This window comes from Anopheles marshallii, chromosome 2 (assembly GCF_943734725.1).
Source record: "Anopheles marshallii chromosome 2, idAnoMarsDA_429_01, whole genome shotgun sequence".
Classification (NCBI taxonomy): Eukaryota; Metazoa; Arthropoda; class Insecta; order Diptera; family Culicidae; genus Anopheles; species Anopheles marshallii.
Window position 1 is genome coordinate 75,583,190 of NC_071326.1, and position 25,550 is coordinate 75,608,739.

At 40.9% G+C, this 25,550-nt stretch overlaps 1 protein-coding gene across 1 annotated transcript in view; it reads right to left on the reverse strand.

Annotated features, from left to right (window-relative positions):
• The window catches only part of LOC128719790 (uncharacterized), a 56,247-nt gene extending 31,224 nt beyond the window's left edge, over positions 1-25,023 (reverse strand). Inside the window, exons 1-10 of the mRNA XM_053813426.1 lie at positions 24,471-25,023; positions 21,628-21,809; positions 20,616-20,754; positions 18,696-18,826; positions 13,647-13,924; positions 12,742-12,877; positions 12,485-12,669; positions 12,211-12,382; positions 11,997-12,113; positions 11,204-11,242 (exon numbers count right to left, since the gene is read on the reverse strand). Of these exons, the coding sequence (XP_053669401.1) occupies positions 11,204-11,242; positions 11,997-12,113; positions 12,211-12,382; positions 12,485-12,669; positions 12,742-12,877; positions 13,647-13,924; positions 18,696-18,826; positions 20,616-20,754; positions 21,628-21,809; positions 24,471-25,023 (1,932 nt within the window). The remainder of the gene's footprint in view (positions 1-11,203; positions 11,243-11,996; positions 12,114-12,210; positions 12,383-12,484; positions 12,670-12,741; positions 12,878-13,646; positions 13,925-18,695; positions 18,827-20,615; positions 20,755-21,627; positions 21,810-24,470) is intronic.
• Positions 25,024-25,550: the final 527 nt, after the last annotated feature.

Below are 25,550 nucleotides of genomic sequence, written 5' to 3' on the forward strand. Positions count from 1 at the left end.
TTCATACCGGGTAGCGTAAGGAGAGCATCATGAAAGGAAAGCTGCACCTAATAGGTTTCCATTGAATGTGCAGTTTAATTTTTATTGGCGTCTGGTTTGGATACGTGTGGGATGCATCAATGCGGGGAGAAAGACTTCAATGCTGCGTTAGAGAAGTTGTGTTGGGGATTTGGATCATTTTTATAAAATTTTTAGAAGCAAAACTTTTGGGCTGTTTATTTGTATTATTTTATATTACATGTACTAAATTAAGGAGTGCGCTTCATACATACAAAATGGCTCCTTACAAGAGTATGAGAAGTATTAATGTAAAATTGTTAAATCTTTCTCCTTAAATCTTCTGAATTACAGTGGTGGGTTATGGAATGAGACCGTCGAGTTTATAGTTTCTTTTTCAAATATTTCCACTTGTATATAGTATAATTATGAAGCAAAAGATCATGTTAAGATCAAATTATCGCAAACGATTCCACAATTATAGTTGATGAAAAACTGCACCAAGGAGCAATTTCAAGTAGAAGTTGACTACACTCGTCATTAATATATGATCACTGGAATGAATTGGATCATATTCTTTGTTTTTCAAACATGTACTTGATCTTGTTTTCTCATGCGCTTTGTTTGGGTCATACACAATTTTATGTAGTTATTTAATTTGTATTACATTTACACGCCAATGTATATTTTATATTTCGATGCTTGGCCATTGCTTAACTTTATCGATTTGTTGAATTGTTTTTGGAAATATTTGCAAAAGTTACACAATTTCTGAAACTAATATATTTTTTTACAAGCTTATTGCAATGGTTTAATAAAAGTTTGGAAAAGTCATTCACTTTGTTTCAAAATACTACTTCGCAAAAAAATGCATTAATTTTTCTCAGTACTTCGCTTTACTGATTTTTTATTCAAATTTTCAAAGCAATTCAAGAGTAAAATAAAGCAAATATAGCAAATACAATTGAAAGTGAAAATTAGTATTTAGTAAAAAGCTGTTATTAGTGTTACAATTTCCAATCTCTAAAGGCATATTGTTCAAAATAACAGTCTTTCCTTACAGTCTAACTCATTATCCACCATTTGGATGGACGTTACCATCGAATGAAAGAAAGCAACCAGCAACAAATAATACTTCCACTGGACCACCACCAACGGAACACAGTTCCGGAGTACAGGAAGGACATGTGATCGTATCCAGCTGTGTTTATGTATCCTTTCACGGTCCTTTCTCCGATTGCAACCCGTTCCACAGACACTCGCCATCCAGCCCGACGAACTCTGTGTGATCAAACACGCGTCCTCTGTTTGGACACTACAACATTGCGCTGTGGAGAGCAGTTTTCCGCATGTGCCGTCGTCCGAAAGCAGGCACCTCGAAGACAATTTTCCACCACATCACCGAAACGGCTGAAAGGTTTCATGCCCACTCCTGTGACAGTGAGCGTGTGCTAAGAAATCATCTTCAAGTAGTAAATGGAAGCGTAATTTGAGCCGAATAAGCATCGAATGTAGAGCGCGGGCGCGCGCGTCCGCACCTCAGTCTGCTGCAGCTTTCGCTTCTTTTGGGACTTTAATTTTACATTCATACTTAAAGCATTGCTGTACGGCGAGGGTGTTTTCTAACCTTTCTCCTCTATTTTCTCTTCCGTTGCATTACTTCCGCATACGGAAAGAATTGTTTTGGTACGTTTGCGTGCAGGATAGGGAAAACTGTGCTGCTAGCAAAGTAATGAGGGATGGATGGTTTTGTTATATCCCTGTGTTACGATGTCTTCCCGTCCTGGTGCCTCCTTCTCAAGAGTATTCGTCTTTCAATGCCAATTCATTGATTTGAGGCAGGGGAAAAAACGGAAATAATCGTCAAAGTAATATAAAGAACGATTGTACGATCACCAGATACGCAATCTGTGCGTCTTTTTTCCTCAATTGTTCTCCTCCCATTCGCCTGCGCTTTAATGCAACAATGTACATTATTATGACGTTCATGCTTCTTGCATTGCACAAAAAAAAAGTCCTGTCGATACCGGTCGGATTTCGTCTTCAAGCCAAACGAGAGTCCTTCACCTTCCCGTAGGTACAACACACGAGCCAAATACACGAACGGCAAAGCCAGACAGAGCAAGCGGGCAACCCGCAGCGACCCGGAGAGGACTTTGGGTCAGCTTAGTAACCGAAGATGCTCAATTTCAAAGACATTATGACCCCGGTCACCTTTCGCCCGGGGATGGGCGAAAAGATCATTACTCTTCGGACGGGAAAAGGGAATTGCGCAAAGATGCTTATTGCGCTTCCAAACATCCAAACGGCAAAGGTGCAGTGAATGCTGCGCACGAGTCGCCCTAAAACAGCTTGCCAGTAACCTTAGCGTGTGCGTGCTAGAGTGGTCGTTTTTTGCGCAAGAGCCCACCTTTACGGTTGCCAGAACTGATGATTTCGTCCTTAAACCGACCAAGGCCACCAGGCAAAGTGGAGATCGGTTTCCCGATCTTGATCGAGCAATGGTGCAGCACAATAGCGATCTAATTTATCGAGTGAGTGGCTCGTGGCTGACTTTTTGATAGCCGATCCGATGTTGTAGTAATGTTTTGAGTTTATTTTTTTTGCTTCTACAGTTCAGTTATGCTTGAGAGCTTTTTAGGTACGGTTGCCGACACCGTTTATGATTAATGATCGCGATCGTTGCCGGCTGGTTTGTGTGTTTGTTTTGCTGAATGAATAGACAGGCGGAGCCCGTTTCCCGGGGAGAGTTGCATCCAGAAAGTTACGTTTTTTTTTCTCTGCTTAAACTGCACCTTCCATTCAGCTAATTGAAACTAGGAATATTGTGCGGTTTTGATGCTCTCGACGGGCGAAAATCCATGACCGGCTTGTTTGGTTGAAGGTAGCATTTGTTCTCGACGTTGCCCACAATCAACAGCGGCTATTTGTTGCATATTTGTCATGCGTGGCGAAGGCGACCGAATCGAAACCATGACTTGCAGCGAATGACTCGCCGAAAAAGCTCCCGCTCTGCGAGAAAACTGGAAAGGTTTAGTCCTTTTAAATAGTGTTTAAATGTGTTTTCATCGAAGGGCATATACTATCGATATGGTGACAAAGAGGATTTTGGTCACAATTTACGCTATTAAAACAATAAATTGTGCTGATTAATATCTGTCTTTAAAACTTGTTCAAACTGATTCTGAATAAGGTTTACTTAAATGATTAAAAGATTGAATTAATAGAAAGAAAATCAAACACTCAGGAGCTTGAATAAAATGAGTTCTGCATTCAGAAGTAATGTGAATGTGAATATATCTACATGTTCAAAAAACAGTTTTCAAACTTATGAGCTGACGTTTTCCCCAGTTGAGATATTAATTCAATATAAACCATATATATATATTTTTTGTGTTGGGCTTAAGCCTGATTTTTATAAAGTTAAGATTAAAAAAATCTTCAATCAGGTACAAATTGGTGGAAGTTTGATAAAAGTTGAATTTATCAAACTAAAGTGTTTAGTTTGTTTTAAATAATGTCAGACGATACATTAAGAGTGCCTCCAGCGGCAGTATCACTTTGCGGATCAATGTTAGTCAATTATGTTGTTTATTATAGTTTGCAAAGTTAGGGTAATTACATACATATAACTTTTAAGAACATTCCAAAACTATAACGAGAAAATAGTAGTTTTGTAATGCAAAATTCTAGTTATATTCTTAAGTTTCCTCGAGATTCCTCTTTGAGTCATTGTTGGTAACGATAAAAAATTTAATTATATTAGAAGAAAAGACTTTTCAACTTGTACTGTTCTGTTGTACTTGTTCAACTTGTGTGTTTTAACGCTTTTAAAACTAATTAATTTAACATTGTTTTTAAATGACCATGAGCTTAATGAGTTCAGTTGAGTTACTTCAATGTTTTATCAATAAACGATTATGATTTGGTTTTTTTTATATGATATTCCAGAAACTCTGAGCTTTGTTGACAATGCTTAAGTTTCAGGCGAGCTATCTGCACAGCTACTTTTAAAATTATTTAATAGACTAATTTTTAGATATCCTTAGTTACCTTTATGCTTGGATACTTTTTCAGCAATAGCAATAGGTAGTCTGTAATTTAAGTTAATAAACTTAAAATTGATGGCATATGCAAATAATCTGCACACAACAGAGTTAGATGCAACATTAATCACATAATTAAATTGTTAAAAACGCTGCAGTATGATTTAAAAACGTCAAATTTTGGCATAATTGCATACATTCAGGGGTTTTATAAAATTAGTTCTCCTAAGAAAAGGTATTCAAATTATGTTTAATGGGCAAGGAATTATGTAAAAATTTATAAGCTACATAAGTTAATAGTACTGCCGAAAACATACATTTTCATGAAAATCAATCATTAAAAGCGAAATATTTAAAAATGTTCTACTGTATTCGTACAAAAAAAATCCGCTCGCCACAGCCACCATCTAAAGGCATCGTCCATAGCATAAACGTAACAACGAATCGCGCCACCGAATGAATACAATCGTAATTACAAAGCTTACGAAAGAAATCGAGTCCGAAATCAGATTACACAGCGGCTAACGTGCAGGATTAGGTGACCCTTCGATTGTGTTGGCGATCGGTAGCGCCATTACACACGTTTCGTTTGGCGCCATTCGACGAACTGGTCGCGTCGACGGAATCGCCTTCCGTAGCGTTAACCGTTACGGACCGCTGACCAATCAATCGCATTTCACACGCACCCATAATGCGAGTTGACCAACAGTTTACTCGGTATGGGTTCTTTAATCCCGTTCTACCCGATGCTGTCCCGTGTGTGAATGATTACAATTGTAATAATAAAATTTTTCAAGACGATTTTACTCACAGTTTACGGGGCCGAAAGGAACAGTGTGCCCTCGTTTTTCGAGGAACGACCGCTGGACAATGATGTAACCTAAATCGTCGTTCGGAAATGGCCGAATTCAAAGGGCAGTCGTTTGATAAATGGTACCATTGAGCGGATGCTTTGGGAAGAAAAAATACTTTTCGAACAGTTTGCCCAATTTCTGAAACCCCGTTTCGCAATTACCTTGCCCCGGTGATTCCCTTCCGGTGTGGGGGGTTTTTCCTTTGTTCCGGCTCGCTCCGGATTGTAAAAATTCGAATATTATTTGAACCGATTTTTCAAACATCCCCGTGTACAAGGGAAACCAAAACTGTCATCGAATGGTTATTTATTTGCATGTTTTCATTGCGAACTCTGTCACCCCGATCATTGGGCGATCGGCGACGATGGCGACGCGCATCCCTTTCCCCGGGGTCGACACATTTAATGGTCCGAGTCGGTACGGGACCTATTGTTTTCTGGCCTGACCTAACGACCCTTCGTGGTGCCGGCTGGCTGACCTTACTGCCCCCTTTTTTCCGGCCCTTTGGCCCAAGCTCCGGGCGAAAAACTTTAAAACCAAGCCCTGTTTTGTCTCGCTGCATCATTTCCCATGGTTTCACGGGGATGGCTTTTCCCTTTCGGCTGCTGCTCTAAAAACCGGCCGAAAAAAGGCTTTCCCGGGTAACGGTTAACGGTCAACGAGGGCAAGCGAGTGAATGCGCTTGACCCCTCGTGGGTTTTCGCGCGCAACCCCGTCCGGGCGCAGAACGGTTTCGCAAGATCGTGTGCGTAATTGTGACGAATCCGGTTGCAACCTTTCGAAGGATTTGGTGACCTTTTTTTCGGCTATTGCTGACCCCTGAGGAAGCGGAGGGTTAAGAGGATGGGAAAACACTGGAAGCACCGTGAGATTGAGGCAGGGAGAAGTAAGGGAGAAGGAGGACGGGACGATTTATGATGCACGGAATGGTGAATTTATATTTGCAATTGGTTTTAATTGGATCGTTTGCAATGTTTTCCTCGTCTTGCTCTCGTTTGGCGCCGAAACATGAGCGATGGACAAAATGGACGAGTGAAAAATGACGGACAATATTTTTTGCAACATGAGAAATATGGCATGCGGATGTGCTTTTACTACATTCAGAATGTACCTACAAAATTAAAATATTGTTATATATTTATTGTTTTAATGTGTTTGTACAAAATCATGGTCATACTTTAAAACATTCGACACTGTCGCACTGAAGAACTTTTCGATATAAAAATGAAAACTAAATTAAACATTAAATGATAATTCAATAAATTAAGGTACTGTAAACAATTAGTTTTTATTTAAAATTATTTTAAAATAGAAATTCTCATTAATTTTCCTTTTTACAATTCTTCAACACTATGTTGTTTTAAATTTCTAAAGGATGAAATATTTCAAAAGAAAGAGCGCGCCCAAGCGGTGCCTAGTGAAACTAGAGAAGTGAAATATTTCATATGCACAGTGATTCGGTACAGAACAAAAAACAAAATGGTGTGAAATATTCGGTAGGGATTTTAACATAAATTATAATTTATACTTTCAAATAGTTTAACAGTATAAAACGCTGAAAATGTATTTTTCATAATTCCAATATGATTTTAAGAATATTTAGCTCATTTATAGGTTCATGTTCAACACTCTTTTGTATGTTGGAAAGCTTAAGTAAAAATAAGCTTAGTAATAGTAAGTAAATAGCAATAAGAAAGTACAAGATATTTAAGCACATAAAACATATTTCAAAACCTTATCATTACTCAACCGCATCGTTGGATAGCTTTTTTTTAGAAACTTTTGCATAGTTTCACCTGGATTTCTACAAGAATACCTTACGACGAACATGCGGCAGCCATTATCTTGCATTAAACAAACCCCTTCCCACCTTGGGCAACCGTGGTAAGGCAACGTGTCGTGAAAAATACCTTCCGACGGCATTTTAAAAAGAGGCAATCGCTCCAAAACCCGGCCTAACTTGTCGCTGCAAGTGCTTAATGAAATACTTTCGAGCAAGTTGTCTCCGCCAGTGTGGGACAACTATGCATCTCGGAGACCGTCCCGACCGCCTTCGGTGAATGGATGTTTGTGTGCTGCACTGGTGCCACGGGGCAGAACAGAAAGAAGCTTCACCCAAAATGGTTTCGCTTTCCCCTCGTGTACCCGGAGGGGGAAACTCCCGCATGTCGTTTCTGTTGCCAAATGCACTCTCCTGCACCAGGAAGTTGAGAAACTTTCGCCTCGATGCATTCCCGCTTGCGTGCAGGGAAGTACCATAATAGGATTGTGCGCAACGTGCGGTGTTGTGGGGAACGATTTACGGAGTTACGGTAAAGTTTGATCAAAGTTGCGACTCGTCGGAAAGATGCCGTTGTTCCGACTAGTATTTTTCCTTTTCATCCGGCTCAAAAGAATGTTCCCTTGCTTTAAAACGTTAGGCATAATGGAGGCGAAAGGAAAGCAAAAAAAAAAGAGCAAACGAAAGGAAATGTTGTCAATTCGCCTTTCTTTTTGCCGGAAATTTCATTCGTGCACATTAAAGTATTTGAATGGTGAGCCGGTGTCCTGTGGCGCTGAATATCAGTGTATGTGTGTTGTGAAAGAGAAAAACCGATTACAATGCTCTTCCCGTGTGCAATGCTAAGAACGGTTTACACTGTACGTGAAAAGAAGTTGTCATGGCGAAGTGAATGGTTGAGAGCAAATAAATCAACCTAATCAAATGACTTCCCAACACATGAGACGAGTACAAAAAAAACCACCTTACATACAGATCTGTGGCTAATCTGCCGGGGCATATGACATAACGGCAGCAGCAAACGAAGCCATCCAAAATAAGCTGTTTACATTTACAGAAGCTTCTCAGCGGAATTCTTTATCCCAAAAGCAGTGCCACCGATAGAGAAGAAAAAAACTATTTAATTCAAGATTTCTTCATTTTGTCTTTAACACAACACAAACAAACCCATACACATAGAAATATGGTCTGCATTTTGTGCAGAAAAAAAGTAATGCGAAGTGAATTTTCCTGCTCGAAAACAACTTAAGCAAAATACACCGGAACCGTAGTGTAGCAATAAACTTTTTCCCATTGCGCTCCACGCGCCACGGTACTGGTTTTAATCTATTCAAAGTGAACAGAGCGACAATTTTTTGTAGTTGTATTCGAATGGAGATGCTGGAGCACTATCAGGCCAGTGGCAACATACCGGAGTGGATTATAAGAAAACCAATTACCGCCAAAGGTTGTTTTTTTTTTGTTTCACTTGGTGTAGTTTCTTGCGATATGTTGTGCCGATTGGAGCCCATTTAGCTGTTCCGTTTCTGCTGCACCTACCACACTACACCTTGCGAACGAGTAATTTGTGATGGGTTTTAAAACTGAAGGCAAAACTGCAGAGGTCGGGAGAAGAAAATAAAACCAGCGCTAAGGGGAGCGAATTTTCTAACCAAGAGGACAAAATCTTCCAACATATTAGCTTGCCGAGAAGAATCCCGGTGAGTCGTAGTAGTTAGTTACACAGGACACACCACGGTACAAGCATTGCGCAGAACAGAAGGAAAAAATTTATCTCACATCGTTACTTAAAGAACGGCTAGAGCCATAAGCAGGGCCATGCCACTCCCGGTGCGGCATGGGGGAAAGCTATCAAGATGCGATCAGTAGCAGCCCGTACCGGCTAACCGGAATCTTATTACGATACGAGATAATTAGATTAGGATACCTCTAAGTAGCACCATTCTGCTGGCTGGTGACCACTGTGCTGTGACGTTGCGCTGTTGCTCCGGGGGATTTGTAGCATAATGTCATTTCGGAACAGCTTCCGTGTTTTGGCTCTTTTAAAGGGCGATAGAGATTTATTTCGATGCTAATCTGCAGGTGTATCTGCATCGGTGTCTTCTAAATGTTTCGGCATTACGTTACTTTAATGGGGTTTAGAATGATCACACGCTAGTAACAGTGGACTGAGCTTTTTAGCAACATTGAATTGGGTGACGTTAGCAAAAGCTCAGGAAAAAATGTAGCTGGAGATGGTAATTAATATTTATAGCAGTTTGGTATTGCGAAAGCCTGAGAAATTAGAACGAACAGAAAAATTGATTGCGAAAAGTCATATAAACGATGCTGTAGCAGAGCTAGAGTGAGCAACGATATACTAAGATCAAGAAGATACTACAAGCATTAGAGATATACTCATTTTAGAATTCTTGTTCCGTAACATAAGTGCTTTAGTTAAGGTTGAGAGCCATGGTCTGGGTGACACATCTTAGTATTGGATTTAATCCCCAGTCTGTGCACTCTCTCGAGTACCTCAGTTGGACGATCTGAAAGCACGTTACATTAAGTAACAATCAGATGACGTCATTATCCTTTCGGTGCAAGGTGAATCAAACTAGAATCCTTTTGCATCGTTAGAGTTACCGACATGAGTGTTCCTTTGAATCGTCAATTTTGACCACTGACGATTCTAATTCGTTTCACGATATTGAATTCATCGTTATCTTTAGGATATCTTTGCCTAAAACGTAGTTATGATGAGACCACCTTCAGCTTTAAACAGATTTAGTGCCTATGAAAAGTATTGGAGTCTGTCGTCTATAAGAGTCTAAAATTCTGAGCTTTGATTTACACATAAGAGAGTCCTAAAGAGGTTGGTGAACGCATCTCCAATAATGAATAATTTCACTACCATCATTACGTGTCATGTGACAAAGAGTATCATCAGTATGTTTGCATTGATAAGCTTTCAAAGTAGTTCATTCTGTCAAATAAGTTTTCCCAGGGTTAGCAACAATCAAACTTACGAATAATTTCTTACAGCCATTCTGTGCACTACAGTTTGATACAAAAAATGGCTTCATAGAAAAAAATGTTTGTTTGAACTGTTGCACAAACATCCGAGATGAAACTTTACATAGACATTGTGAGTTGTTTTGATTTTGCTATGCTACACTCCAAAACTATGATAAATCTTAAGAAAGAACTATATGCTCTAAAAATACTGCATCTAACTTGTATATTTTACAAAAGTATTAGTTAAAGTGCGTAACGTCTCTAAACTTGCGTAGAGTATGATCATGTGCGTGTTATCCTAGGTGTTTGTGTGGTGTCTTCTAGGCGTGTACTTTCAAACCAGTCTAGCTGTTGAATAGAAAACCAACAAAGGTGATGCTACTCCTTGCAGGTGTGTACGTGTATAAGTGTGCGTGTGTACAATCTGTGCAGTTCGTGTGATATGGGCCGTGTGTTCCGTGTGCGTGTGTTGTGTGGAATTCGCCGAAATAATCGCAATGCTAATGAACGGCCGGGATTGAATTTGAATCCTTCTCCCCGCCCAACACGTTTGTACGATGTTCACTCGCGGTGTAGACATGGCCAGGGGAGGGCAGAAGGGGCCAGTGAGTGTGCGGGGAGGCAAGGATTAAGTCCAAAGCAAATATAGTACACAATTTGTCGCTCAACCCGGAAGCCGAAACGAATATTTACAATCGTGCTGCCGCCGGGTTCGCCACTGTTCGCGCAAGGAATTAGAGTGTCGTGCTTCGAACAATGCTGTTGATTCCAGCACCACTCCGACCCGATTTATCTTTTTCCCGGTGTGACGATGTGACGGGCGGGCGGCATGGATTTAATTTGGAATTTGTCTCGACAACCCTTCCCGGTAATCGCATGCGATTAAAATCTCGAAATTCCACCACGGCAACAAGTACGGTGAAGAAGGTGAAAGAAAGCATTGCTTCCGCGAGTGGGCGGGGGAACGGAGTTGTATAAATGTTTGCTAGCGGTTTGTTTAGAGTATATAAGTAATACAGACACAAGCCGTTTCGAGTAACAAGTAAAATAGGTTAGATGTAGCCGAAAGTGAAAAAGTGAACAAGTGTTGTGAAAAAAACATACGTGTGAATAGCGAGAGCGAGAGAGAAAGGTAGTTATACTTATATAGATTTTAAAAACAGAACGTGTATGTGTGTTTGGGTGTGTGACTTAATGTACTAGAGATATGCTTTACTGTTTCAGCAATTATCACACGTGAGCATAATATGCGCGTTGGACAGCTTTGATCTGTTTTTCTAAACGCACCGAAGCGGATGATACATTCATCAACAGCACCAGTGTCACATACATATATGGCGAGACAAGCGAGAGACAGAGCCGAGAGCAATGAGGTTTGTTTTTTGGAAGCCGATTCACAGCTTAAGTTGCATAATTAGTGAAACAGTAAAATCTTAGTGAGGCGCGAATATTGATCGTAAAAAGGTAGATGAAAGTAGAAGGAAACCAAAGTACTAACGGGTGCATGTTGGTGCACCGCACAGACTTACCGGTATATCGTGTGAATGAGGTAAATGATCTCCTTTTCTCTGTAAAAATCGAAAACGAAATCCGATCGGGAAAGATTAGATTAGTTGTGCAGAAATTAATTACTTTGAAAATGCGGGATACATCTAACACAAGCTAACGAAGCTTTCAATTGAAGGTATGGCTTTGGAGCTAACTATGAAGATTCGTTATTCATTCGAAGATTCAATCCCTAAAGTTTCATCGCAAAAATTGTAAAGAGTTGAATGGAATAAAAAAAAGAGATTCGCAAATAATTTATAGAGTTCTCAATCGAATCAAAATATCTGAAGTACATTGAACCTTTTAAGAATTTCTCAACTTCTCATAGAATCACAGCGCTTCAGAGATTCAATCTATAAAGATTAGCTAATATATGTAGAGATGTATAAGTCTCTAGTGCATACATCAATGTAAAGAGCTAAGAAAAGATTCACAAAGTAACTTTAAAGATGTATATTTGTTTCAGATTCATATTTCAGAGGCTCATATACCTACAGACATAATAGAAAGTGTTAAGGATTCATAAATCTTTGGAGACTCATACACCTTCAAAGATATACGTCTTCAGAGTTTTATGAATCTTTAGAATTTCCTTAATCTTGAGAGTTCTGCAGAGAATTTACAGGGATTCAGGTTTCTTCACAGATATTAAACTGCATCTTTTAAGAATTGACTCATGATTCGAATGATTTTGTTATGAAAATTTATATAAATTACGCGTCTCAAAAGAATAAATAGGCACTATACTAAATACAATATAATATAGAAACTTACCCTATGCCTATCTAGTGGATCACCGTAGACGTCTCTACCTCTCCTATATACAAGTTCATCGTAACGCGTTCTGTCCTCGGGGAAAATTAATTCCCTTATTTCTGTCACTAACGTATGCTGTGAAATGAGTTCAGTAAACAATGGCACAATACGCAATTAGTGGATGGAAAATTGTATCCCCGCGGTACACTCCGCTGGGAGACCGCCCGCTTACCTTTTCGGGTGTATCTAACATTTCTAATAAAACAGATACGAAGGCCTCTATGGTCATTCCTCTAGCACCATATTCCGCTATATAATATGATAGGTTAGCAAAATGATGACGAGGTAATAAGGATCTGGCTTTTTCTTCAACCATCGCTGACACCGGACATTTTCTGCGCGTTCTGTGGTAACGATACGAAGATGCGTGCGTTACCCGTTAGCCGCTAGGGTCTTCAAAAATGGTGGGGCGCCCCCACTGGGGGCGATATTACGAGCGACCTTACCTTACGCCGGTCGGGCTGTAGGCGTCCCACGGTTCCGGCTCAACGGTGGTACACGAGTGTGGCACTTTTCCGACGTCACGGACCAGCAGCGACATTCGTTTGTGGAACTTAAATTGACTAACAGCCTCGTCATGGGTAACCTCCATGAATGATTGACCATTCACTTCTAAGATTTGATCGCCGACCTGTGACGAAGAGGAACGGGTTTCGAGCGTGAACGGGATTTGTTTCTTTTTTATTGCGCAAGCAAAACCTACCATCAGTCCTGCCCGATCTGCAACACTGTCCTTGTCGACACCGGTAATAAAAATTCCTAACCCGTACTCTACCCCACCACGTATCATCAGCCCTAAGGACTGGCCGGGTTCTATCAGTAGGTCGACTCTTCGCACTCTGCATGCAGCGTTGGGAGTTCGGAAAAGATTTTGTTGGTTTTTTTTTTGTGCACCAGGTTTTATTTTCATTAATACCATTATTTTACGATCGTACCGTCCATCCCAATGAGGGACAGTGAGAAGGAGATGGGCGAGAAAGAAAGAGAAGAGATAGAGCAATAAATTTTAATTCCGGTGCGATTGCAGTAGAAACGATGCAACACCTCATGGGGATGGTGTTGCTGTGTGAATAGCAAATTAGTTCTTGTGCAAAATTTCGAAGGCGTTGGGAGGCGTTGGAGCATGAGCCACATATACGTGGGTGAAATAAATCGTTTGCTGCTGGCATCTATGTAATGGGTCATCCTTTTTTTTTATTTTAATGGTGAAAAAGAGACAGAAAGAAATCTCGACCGTTTCCTAAAGGGTAAAAAAGTCTCTTAATAAAAAGCTTAAATTATGTAATATTCCTACTGCTTGATAATTTATGAAATGAATTCATAAAGAAGGCGATCGTTTTTTTTGTCTAGCTTGTGTTAGTTATTGGAACAAGGACGTATATTTTTTGTGGATTAGCTTCATGAATTAAAAATTACACTCAATGCATAGCTGGAGCCTCTTAAACCGTGTCCCTTGCCAGCTCTATGACCACCGGTACGGTTCGGTCGAGGCAAACGACTACCCACAATTAGACCACGCCACCAAGCGCCCTCTCCCAAATCATAATTCATATTTGATGTTTTGTCTCTAGGTAGGTCAGGCCCTCCACTCCGTGTTGTCCCACTCACCTATCACGTCGTTCAGGTCGTCGGCCACCGTACTCGTACGGTGGTGAGGCGGGCCGTCCTTGGCGGTCCATCCAGGAGCAGGTTTGGCGGTTCGGCGGCGGCGGATAGATGCCGGGCGGCGGTGGAACAAGATCGCCAGCCACCCGGCTACCGGGCACACCCGGGGGTGGCCCAAACCCGTGCAGCGGCGCCGACGAGTTGAGCATCGAGGCGGCCGACGGTGGTGCCCGCACCGTCATGCTGATTTGCCGCGACGATTTCAGAATCTGCACACATCTCTGGTTTGGTGAGAAAAAAAGTATGGCAATAGGAGAGAGACAGACGTCTAGTTGAGGGGTGGGAAGATAAGGGGACAGTGGACACCAAGCGAAACCATAGCACGGAAAGTAGGAAGATAGCACACGGAAATGAACGGGAAAAGAAAGCGGCAAAGCATCGATAAGCTGGCGATATGGTGCGAACGGTTAGCAACACAAACACGGAGCATCGTGAACCGGGCGCACTGATGAAGCTTTGCTAGCGTCTCGAGAGAGAGAGAGAGAGTCAGTGCGTCGGTGGCAAAACATTTATGTTAAAGGAGTACACGCAGCACCATCGCTTTGCATAGCTACTCCTTTCGGGATCGTAAATCTGTCTGGCATCCATGCTGTGTGACAGGCGTAATCCATTTGCTAAACGCAAAACATCAGTACCAAACACCGGTTATCGATAAGTTTTGTATGTGGTTTGTAAGGAAGAGCATGATGCGGCGTCACGCATCAGTGGACTTTGGAGAACTTTGTTCCAAATATTTTAAAGGGTTTCATATGGTGCAAGCAACAGTGTAGATACTGCAGTATCATCTATCTGGCATTTATTGAATACTTGATCTCGTGGATTTTTCATGCGTCGTTTTAAGATAATTAAGTTTAGCATACCTTTTGAAATCTGAGAGAGTTATGTTTAGCCATTACATTAATCTTGCTATTCTACTTTTATAAATTATTATAAATGAAGGAGCTTAAATTAATACATTGAGCAAAAGGTTAACTAATTATTATGCTAACTTTATTAAATGAATTATTATCTATTAACAGTAATGGAGGCGCCTAGTGGTTTATGCTACATTGTCTTTTAATGTTATTAATGGCCCTAGGGAGGGAGGTATTCACGCCAAAAATAAGTAATTTTTTAATAGAAAATAATTTGAAATATTGAGGCTGGAATGCTTTCAAGACAAAGTATACAAAATCAATTGATTTTAAAATATCTTGGAAAACATGTAAATTTGCGTTTAATAATAGGTAATATTGCAAATATTTTAATAGATTGTAACTATTGTACTATTTGGAGAAGTAAATGTCTTCAAAGGAATGTGAATTGTATATTAGATTAAGTTACATTTAGTTATAAGCAATACGGTCTGACCGTTCTTTTTGAATAAAACAAAAGATTACAATTATCCTATGAATCAAATTCAAACTAATACTGACTAATATTGATTGTTAGCATAGTTCATCCATCATTACCATTACCATTATTGAGCTTTATCCAGCCAAATTTCGTTAAATTACCCTTTTATTACCCTTAATTTACCGGGTAATTAAATTTTAATTTTATTAAACATTTAATTCAATTCAATTTTTTAAACTTAATAGGAAAAGTTAAGGGAAAGCTAGCAATCGTTGATTCATCCTTTCGAGCAGTTTTGACATGTTCGCATTGGTTCTTTGAGGCAGGCTGATTTTCCAATTATTTTGCGTTTAATTAAACGGTAAATTAAGGGAAAACATGTTATTGAGTATGCACCACGGGTAAAGCAAACGATGTTAAACATTTTAAAACCATTTTGAATCTCTCCATACAGAATGAAAGGTACATTATTAGTAACAAAATTAGAACTATCTACTGACAATTCTGGATTACCGAATGGACAAAAATTTACAAATATGTAGCATTTTATTATAATATTACTATTTCCATTTCGTTTGAATGATCATCCATGCGCCTCCATGAATAATGTAATATGAAGATTACAGCGGCACGTTTGGAATGAACTTTATAACGAGTTATATTCACCTAGTACTGCGGATTTTGTGCGGAATAATTCAAAAATTGAAAGCGATTTCTATCTGAGGCATCATATCATATTCGAAATTAATTTGAAAAGTGTTAATGAAAATCTGTCACACCATTGCATTGCTCCAGCGGGACCGTGTGTTAATTATGTAAATTCACATTCTTACTGCTTTATAAATGCCTTTCATTACAATGAGACAGTTTTCAGGGAGACAATGCAAAATACTTCGTATTTCCATTAATTTGCGATGGGCGTGTGACGCCGAAACCAATCGCCTATTGACACGGTTTCGCAGAAAGGCTTTGGCTAGCGATTGGTGTTGGCCAAAATGAAAACCCACCAGCCACTGATTTGAATTTTATATTCACTCTATGGTATAGTTTTATTTGTCAAACTTGCCCCACGAGACAAACTACAGCTGATACCACCCGCATCCCGAAGGCGTACGGAGTACACTTTTAAACTCTTACTCTTTTTGTTCACACTGTTTGTCCTTTTGTCCCGGTGCGGGCTAAGAGATCGCCCATCATCCCATGGGATAATTCGCTTAGTCACAGTGGAAAGCAAAACTGAGAAAAGTTGCCATAATTTATGCAGCAAACTCATCGCTTCCTGCTTTTTTTTACACTCAACGAGGAGGGTTTTTGCTGAGCCGAAGTCATTACTGCCGCCTCTAATATTACAGATTTGTATGACACACCGCACTGGGTGGTGTTACAGTGGTCGGTTCGCACGCGGAGACACACGAACGGTTTGTTTGTGCTCTTGTCATATTTTTAAGGTTTCTTAACGTATCGCGACCAAACCATCCGCTGGTGAGAGGCAACACTGCGAGTGCAGCTTTACGCCATCTCGACAAGCTCATTTTTCAGCGTGGACTTCTTTACCGGACGCTCCCATCGTGTACCGGCATCGTTCGCCCAACCGGGCGAATGTGGGCCGCCATTGTGCAACTGTTTATCTTTTCCACTCCCGATGCAAAACAATAATCCACCGTCCATCCAGGGCCGGTGATAGTAGGGCGTTTGTTGATGGGTGTGAAATCCTACTCCGTGCCGTTGGGTAGTTTAGCGCAAAACGGATGGTTTATGCGCTATTTTTCGGGGTTACCAACGATGGTGGAGAAGATTCAACTTTGCGGTCATGCAAACGAAGTTAGCTAATAAGTTTCCAGCGAAAAAAAAGAAAGCACTTCTGGATGGACTTTCGCCGAGGGCGGTGCAGAAATGCAGAGGATTAAGACTTTTGGAAGTTCTTTATGAAAAACGACACTTTAGATACTTTAGTGCTTTAGTGAAAAAGTGTTAACATTTTTTCAGATAAATTATCGCTCAAATACTTTGCTATAGCAGGATCGAGTGCAGGATATAGCGTTTGTGTCTCATTCGACTGGATGAAACTTAAGCATCATAAAAAAAGTAAACATAACGAGGTGATAAATCATTTAAAAACAATGGAATTCCGTACTACCATTGTAGTGCACACTTCATAAACAATTATATATGTTTTAAATCCGTACAGTGAATTACTAAATGTTTAAGGATTAATGTGAATCGTTAGAATTTAATGCACTGTCATTTATTTAAATCACCAATTATTCCAATACGACTTTATATTATGTATTTAAATTATAATATTACGCTAATATATGCTTGTAATTAAAATATTACGAAATATTCAAATATTACGCTCCATGGTGACTAGAAATTCACTCGGAGTGACTTGTATCACTCGCGAGTTGTAGATCTCATTAGTGAGAAGAACAAGAACCAGTTCAACTGAGATTTCACGATGCGTAACGACATTCATTCAACATTCATGAAGTTACCAGTCACTTTGCCTACAGGGGTACTATATGGTTATCATGGTCAATAGGTTGTTATAATTTCACTCTCTGCTCAATTTTTGAGGTGGTTTTTCTCATATCAAAAATGTTTTGATGTTTATCTCAATAATATACTGAATGCTGGCCTTCTTGGAGTGCGATTTTTTTCAATTTCTATCCTTTTTTATACTATTTTATATATCTTACAGAATTTCTGAATGTTAGAAAACGCTGTATTGGGCAAAATGGTTAGTAGGTTATTGTAGTAGCAATCGAAAGAGACAATCTCGCGATAATTACTTTTTATAACTCTTAAAACATGAGTTAACTCATCATTACAACTCTAAACTAAACTAAGTCACCAAAATGGCTCATTATGCGCACCGCTACATACAACATTTCAGCAATATTTTTACCATTCCTTTTAATAAAGACAATTAAGATCATATAAATAATCTAACGCACAGCAGTGAAAGATACACAAAATACACAACAAACGGTACAGCTTTACTACAAACGGCACACAAGCAGTATTGAAGCGGGCAGCAAGAAAGTGACAGAACAGGTGACAGTGACAGAAATTCTATTGCCAATCTTTTTTTCTTCTTTAAATAAATCTTTATCATTGTATTTAGTGGTATGGTTTTGTGAATGGATTTGTTGTTTAATTTGGTTGCATTTTAAAGGGATGAGTAATTTTTGTTTGTTTTGTTTTTTTTTTGCATCAATTTTATGCCAGGCACATAGAAACGACGTGTGCTTTAGAGCAATTGTAAGTAGTCGAAATAGAAGCGGTATGATGTAACCCGTGACTAGTTTTCCAGGTTTTGCGAGAAGAGTTTTTCTATTCATATGCAATCTAAGCATAATTCAATTCCGAGTTCGTATTTGTCCTTTTGCTCTCTTTCGACTTTTTTTTTTGTTGCACTGCTGTGTTTCGTACTCTATTTGCCTAACAAGATCAGCTTCAGCCTGCCAGATGCCAGATGGGGACGGTTCGGAAAGGTACCGAAACCCCTTCCCCCCTTTTTGCCAATAGTAAAAACCAATCAATGCGGAACCGAATAAAAGCCGGTGTAATGGTGTGTTCGTGTAGGGCTGAACTGAAGTGAGCGAGTGAGAGAGAAACAAACCGAAAACCGGTGGACGCAAGCCCTCTGCTTACCTTAAGCGCTTCTTCATGGTTGATGGAGGTGAACGGTGTACCGTTCACCTCGAGTATCGTGTCACCAGGCCTCAGTCCAGCACGTTCCGCGACCGATCCTTCCTCGATTCGGGAAATGTAAACACCAACTCCTGCGGAAGGAAGCAGAGCAGCTGAGAACGTGGGTACTCGCGAATGTCGTGTGTGCCAGCTGGTTACGGTTGAGTTAGGTGCGGCATGGGGGGGGCGAGGGGGTGTGGGGAAACCGGAAGGCAATAAAAAATATTTCCCATACTTTGGACGTACGGCGTGTGTACGTGCCCTGCCTCCTATGTGTTTACTTTTTATAGCTATTCAATGGCAGTCCGGGTTGGTTGAGCGATCAAGGGTTTGTGTCTTGGGCGGCCGGCATAAACCTGGGGAGAAACTAATTTTACGACAGCCCAATTTCGCATCCAACAAAGATGGACGTACCGAGCTAGTGTGCCGTGAAAATGCAATTGCAATCCGGAATGTTCCGGAACGACTTTTAGCGATGGGTTGGAAGCCCGTAGGCGATATGAAGTACGTGCCCTTTTTTTGATGGGGTTTTAGTGTTGTGTTTTGGAACAGTAAAGCTCCTCCGGCAGAATATAGCCCACGATAATTACGGTCTCCGAGTGCTGACATTCAAATGAAACTGAAATTTAATCATGTGACCTCCAAACAACAACAACACTAAAATGGCTTCAAGAAGCGTTTTTTTTCCCCGAGGTCAGTGAATTCAAGTCGATCAACCAAACGGAACACTCGAGTGGAGCGGTTGCAGTTGGTTTGGCTAACTAACCCTCGGCTAGTTTTGCCTGTTGGCCTGTTCGGGGCTGAGACATTGTGCAGTAAAATGGGTACTGTCGTGGCGATTGGACCGTTTCGTGACTGGAAGCATTTTGTCTATCCACCCCACATTATCGATTCACCCTGACCATCCGAACAAAGATCCGTTGCGGTATAATGCAGGCATGTGTGGTAATGGGGGCCGTGGCAAGTCGAGCTGAAAGAAGGTTGAACCGCGCCGGTGGTTTGAAGGTTGCCAAGATGATCTGTGCCGCAGTACCTGTTTTGTTTTTCTTCTTCGCTATTGTTTTTATGCTGTACGTGCCAAAGATGCATGTACATAATTCCTGTTCGGAAAAGCCTGTTGCTGGGGATGTTACGTTTTATAGCCCATCGGTACAATTTTATGGATGTTGTAATATTATATTTGAATTATTTAATGTATGCAATATTATTTTCAGCACATTTCGAGTACGAGGAACATCTGCAGTGATGCAAAAAAAAACAGCACTTCATAAAGCTTTGTTGTTTGATTTCCATTTGCCTGTTCAAACACGGACAGTTTCCATCTCATTCAGCTTAACCAGTGAAGCTGCCGGTCGGTGGAAAGTGGTTTATGCAATGGGTGTTAGCTTTTTTTTTTATTATTATTCTCTCTTTATCCTGCCACACAATGCAGTGGGGCCGGTGAGTTTCAAATCTGTATTAAATTGTCAATCATTTTCACACATTCTTCTCGGCTGTTCATCCGAGCGCACCGGTGTGCGATGCGGACAAATTGAAATTAGATTCACCAAACATGCTTCCTGATGGACTGTGGTATAGCAGAACAAACAAAAAATCTACACCACAAGAAACACATGCCACGTAATTGGAAAAAATCGCTGCCACAACAACGGCACGCTGCACACACGCAGACACACACCTTGCATGAACGGGTGCAGTCTGGATGCGGACCAGGTTTGGACCGGTGCCAATGGAATACCAAAACCGTGTGATAGATTTTTCATTGTAGTTCACCTTGCCCTGTACCAACGCTTATACCCCTCAGAAATATACACACTTCCTGCTCGGTCCCATTTACCGCACTCGATTGGGGTGGTGGTGGTGGTCGTACTGGCTACTTACCGGAATCTTTACCACCCTTGACGCATATCCCGAACCCATGACTGCTGTCGGATTGTTGATCACGTGACATGCTCACGGTTCGGGTTGTTAGCTGATGTATGTTCGGTATGCTACGATCTCGGTCGCGATCGCGATAAATCTGTAGAAGGAAGATTGAATGGTAGTATATTTTTTGTATAATTTAATGAATAGTTTATATCACGTTAAAGTTGACAAGGTGACAGGAAAAAGTTGTTATGCGGACTTCGAATTTCATCGGATGAAAACAAGTAAAAATTGGTTGTATTTCGCCGGTTACATGCAACATTCATTGATCGTAACCGTGATTTGGTGATCTTGAAAGATTGTTAATGTTAATCTCACTCGAACGACCAAATATCCGACCAAAATATGAATTTGAGAGAAAAAACATTCGATTATTCTTTTGACTCTGATTTCTTTCACGTTTTACCAACTAATACCCACAATTTATTCGCCTTGAATCGCTACGAGAGTAAAAGGTGTCGAACAAAAGCTGCTAATTCGTAGTTATAAACGGAAATACTCCCGAATGGACAATATTTAACGATGATAATTGCTAAAACATCTTTCAAACATTGTCCAGCTTGTTTGTTTTGTTTCCTTGCTCTTTGTGCACTCTTAGTCAAGTTCACTATGAACCTCCATATTCTAATCTTTGCTGTCTAGCGGTCGGTGGTAGGATTTGAACTCGCAATTTGTGTTATCAAAAACAGAGTTTCAATATGGGAACGGTTTAAAAAAAACATTATTCACTTGAGAATAAAGAAAATCGATAGGAGCTTCATAATTCCAAAGGAAAATGGTTTCACAAACACTACCATAAATAAGCTGCCAGACACACTCATTAATCTAACTTCAATTAAACGTTTTCATTTCTGACGAAACATGACTGGCAACTAACATAATTCGTTACGTCGTTCGAATTTAAGCTCTACCCCAGCAACGAACAGCTTTCGTCGGTGTAGTGCCGGCGGACGGACGATTTACTTACTTGATGGGTGGTGGAAGGCGGACTGCTGGCGGGACTTCGACGGCCTCGGTCACGTGTACCGTTACTATGATAACTAGTAGGAACTGAAGAAGACGAACTAGTTGTATTAAACATTCTTATGACCTGCTCTGGTGATATAGGCCGCTTCTTACCATTATGTCTGGTAGAATTTGGAACTGTGCCTAATTTTGTAAGGAGAAGTGGAAGTTTTCAAGCATACAGTACAGAATACGGGAGAAAGGATAACACCAGGACGCGAAGGTCCCAGGACGGTAGAAAGAAAGAAAGAGAGAGAGAGAGAGAGCGAGAGAGACAGTATGGACAGAAAGTACGGGACGGGGAGGTTTCTGTTTTGCGCCCATTGGAAACAAGAAGGAGAGCAGAAACGCACAGCGCGAAGGGCGCGCGGTCCTGACAGGGTGGCATGAATGGGAGAGTTCAAGGCTGCCAAATTAGCCAAATGCCCTTTTCGGGGGGGAAAAAATGGAACGCATACCAGCGCGACAAAGCGAGGCCAGCGCGGGAAATTGGAAAAGTTTCCACGGCAGCCATTTTCTTGGCGAACGTGAACCAACGCGCGCCGCAATAAAAAAGATAGAAGAATGGACAGAAGATTTTTGTCAGGCTGCTGGTGGAAAAGGTTGTAAGGTACTAACGGGTTTTGGAATGTTTACTTATGACACAATGTGTGCACTTAATTGGACAATGGTATGAAAAATGGGGAATAAAGGTAGGGAAATACAAACCATACTTTTTACAGACATACAAACACACACACATACACGCAGACAATTGTTCAACATTAAGAGCTAGAAATAACGAATATGACAATAGACATTTGAGGATAAAATCGATCACATGTAAATGGTTCGCTAGAGTGCTCTAGAAGTGGAGTGAACAAAAAAGTTTCAAATGGAAAATAGCACCGAAAAAATACAATCGGAAAATGGAAAATTCGGGAAACCTTTACCACGGTGAGGAAGGGACGAAAAACATCCATGAAACATTATCCCTCCGAGCGGATTCCATTGTGATAAACGGAAGTAGTAAACGGTTTCCCATTTTGGTCGATTTAGAAAAATGGCTAACACAGCTAACACACGCATACACAGGAAGAGTAACGTACAGTATACACGCACCGCAACCGGGGGGGGCTGGGGGGGGGGAGTTAAAAAAAACCAAACGAGACGTGAGTGGGAAGGATTCCGTGCTGTTCGAGAGCCATCGAAACGCGCTAAGTGTGTGCAATTTTCACAGAGAAAATAGAGGGAATTGTGTAGAGAGTGCTAGAAAACATTCGAAGAAATGGCGACGACAACATAGTCTACCACTAGACCACCGGTTGAACGATCGGAACGATCCCAGTGTGTATATGTGTGTGTGGGTGAACACAGCCAACACTGTGAGTGTGTGTGTTTGTTTGCTTTTTTGCCCTTCGTTATGTTGTGAGTTCCTTTGTTGTAAGTTTCCCGGTAGGTAACGTTCGATTTTCCACCAAATTCGATCGTCCCGAAAAATGGACGATGAACAGTAGAACAGACAGAGATGACAGCTGAAACAGACAGTCGTTGGAGGAGCGGGGAGGAAGAAAGGAGATGGGGAATGAACAAGTAGATGGTAGAAAGCTGCCAACACAGATGGGAAAAGAGTGGATCCGGGAGGAGAGAGACAGAGAGAGAGAGAGAGAGTAGTGTGTGTTTGAGTGTGTACTTCGTTTCTTTTCTTCTTTCTGCTTTTTTTTTTACATTTTGTTCCACGTGTTCCATTGTTATCGAAATCGCATTTTCATTATTCGCTGCTATCTCAGCTTATGCTTTTTCCGCGCATTTCACTTCCCGGTTGACCCATAGACATAATGGCAAGCAGAAGAACCAGGACCAGTTGCATCGTATATAGTTGTTTTTTTTTTTTTTTTGTTTGGGTGGGTGTGAAACAATTATCTAGATGTGTTACTACTACCGGGTATGGCTGGAGGCACAACTTCGCTAGCAGTAGTAGAGCGACTAGACTAGGTGGATGATCGCAAACAACTGGTTGATGAGGTTCGGACTACTCTACTCTGTGACATTTCGAGCAGGGAAAACGGACGCGAGGAAGTGATGATGCTAGCGGGGATTCAATGACTACCACTACAAAGTAGCTCAGTAGATAAAGAGACTAAATAAAAGAGCAGCGCTATGCGAGACGTCCGTAGTGTATAGGACAGAAAAAGAAAAACAAGAGAGACAGCGAAAGAGAGGGATACAAAGAAAATTCATGCTTGGAAAGTTTATGCGAGTATACAATTTCAGTTAAATTCAAGTACACAATTCTTAGTCATTGTAGATTTAGTATGTAAATGTGTAAAAAGATCGTGTTCTTGATGGCTCTATGTATCATGCCGAAATAGTTGAGAGAAAAAGGTGAAGATCCTATGCTAGTAAACAACAACACGGTAGAGAAGTTCTTGGACATTAGGCATTCAGGGTATTAAATAACGTTAGATAATTGATAAGAGATATCGTAAAAAGAGAAGAGATGTAGCTCAGTAGAACAAGTCAGACATTGAGATAACATTCTTGGATATTCCCTGTAATACGGGAGCAGATCAAATAGAAGACAAACGACAATCTAGAGCATTCAAAAGGACACTATGCGATAGGACATCTAATGGCGGATCTACGACTCTAGCAGGCGAGTGTAAGAAAAACAGCTCTATAGTGACGAGAGGAGATATTGGGGACAAAGGCGGGCGAGCGATAGTAATGGGGTTTGAGGGCGGAAAGGCAGTACTCGGGGTGGAGAAAGGGCGTGGTGGAAATTAATGGATTGATGTAGTGTTAAAGTAGAAGACGTTGCTTTACCTGCACCAGTTGAAACACCTAAGCTAGCTGACTCTAAATAACTACTTCTACTTGGCAAAGAACCTCCTTTGGAAGGGACACCGGCCGTGTTATAATAATAATGAGGAGAGTGTGGTCTTTCTCTTTCTACTATTGTATATGAAGTACCGGGTGGTGAATAATATAAACCTGAACGTCCGCGTAGCGAGCTTGTGCTGTTGCCGATGCGCGTACTGCCGTACGGACCGATCACGTCCTCGGCCTCGAAGCTGTTGGAGCGCACGTGCCCACCGGCCACCAGCCCACCGTGGCCGACGTGGCCGACACCGTGGACGCTGCCGGTTGCACCGACGCCAGCCCCGACGCCGAGCGCCGAGCCGGACACGCTCGGCACGCCACCGACCGCACCGGCCGTCGTGTGGTGGTAGATTGAGTTGACTGGCGGCGAGGCCACTTGCTGGTAGCCGCTCCGGGAGCTCCATCGGGACGGGCCTAGGTCGCACAGCTCGGCGTAGTCGTTCCCGGCACCCATTGCTAGGGGGTCTCCGCCACCGGGGGCGCCCCCTAACCGCATTTCCAAACACCTGCAATGGGACATAGTGAGAAGAGGAACGGAGAATGAGATAAAACTGCAGAGATTAATGTACAACATTAATAAATTATTAAAAAATGGCAAAAAATAGCGAAATAATTTCAATTTTCTTGCATCATTCTCTTCATTTCCTTTTTTTACATTTGAAATAAATTTGGTCTTCTGATGTGATTCTAAAACATTTATTAGTTAATGCTTATGTTGGGTGTATCAGATACAAATTCGAGAATCTCAAAGAATTTTTAAATTGAATGAATCTATATTTTGAACCTCTGTCCTGAAGAGTAATAAATCTTTTAAGATTCGTTAAGTAACATAAATTGCAAAAAGCTATTTTTCATAGATCACGATTAAAGGTATTTTTAGGTTCTGCCACAAAGAATTTCTTCACAGATGATTTTATGATGATTCATGAATCTTTTTAATGGTTGACTCCTGATGTGAATGACTCTGCACTGAAGATTCATATGAAAGAACTTTTCAAATAGATTTATTACGCACAACACTTC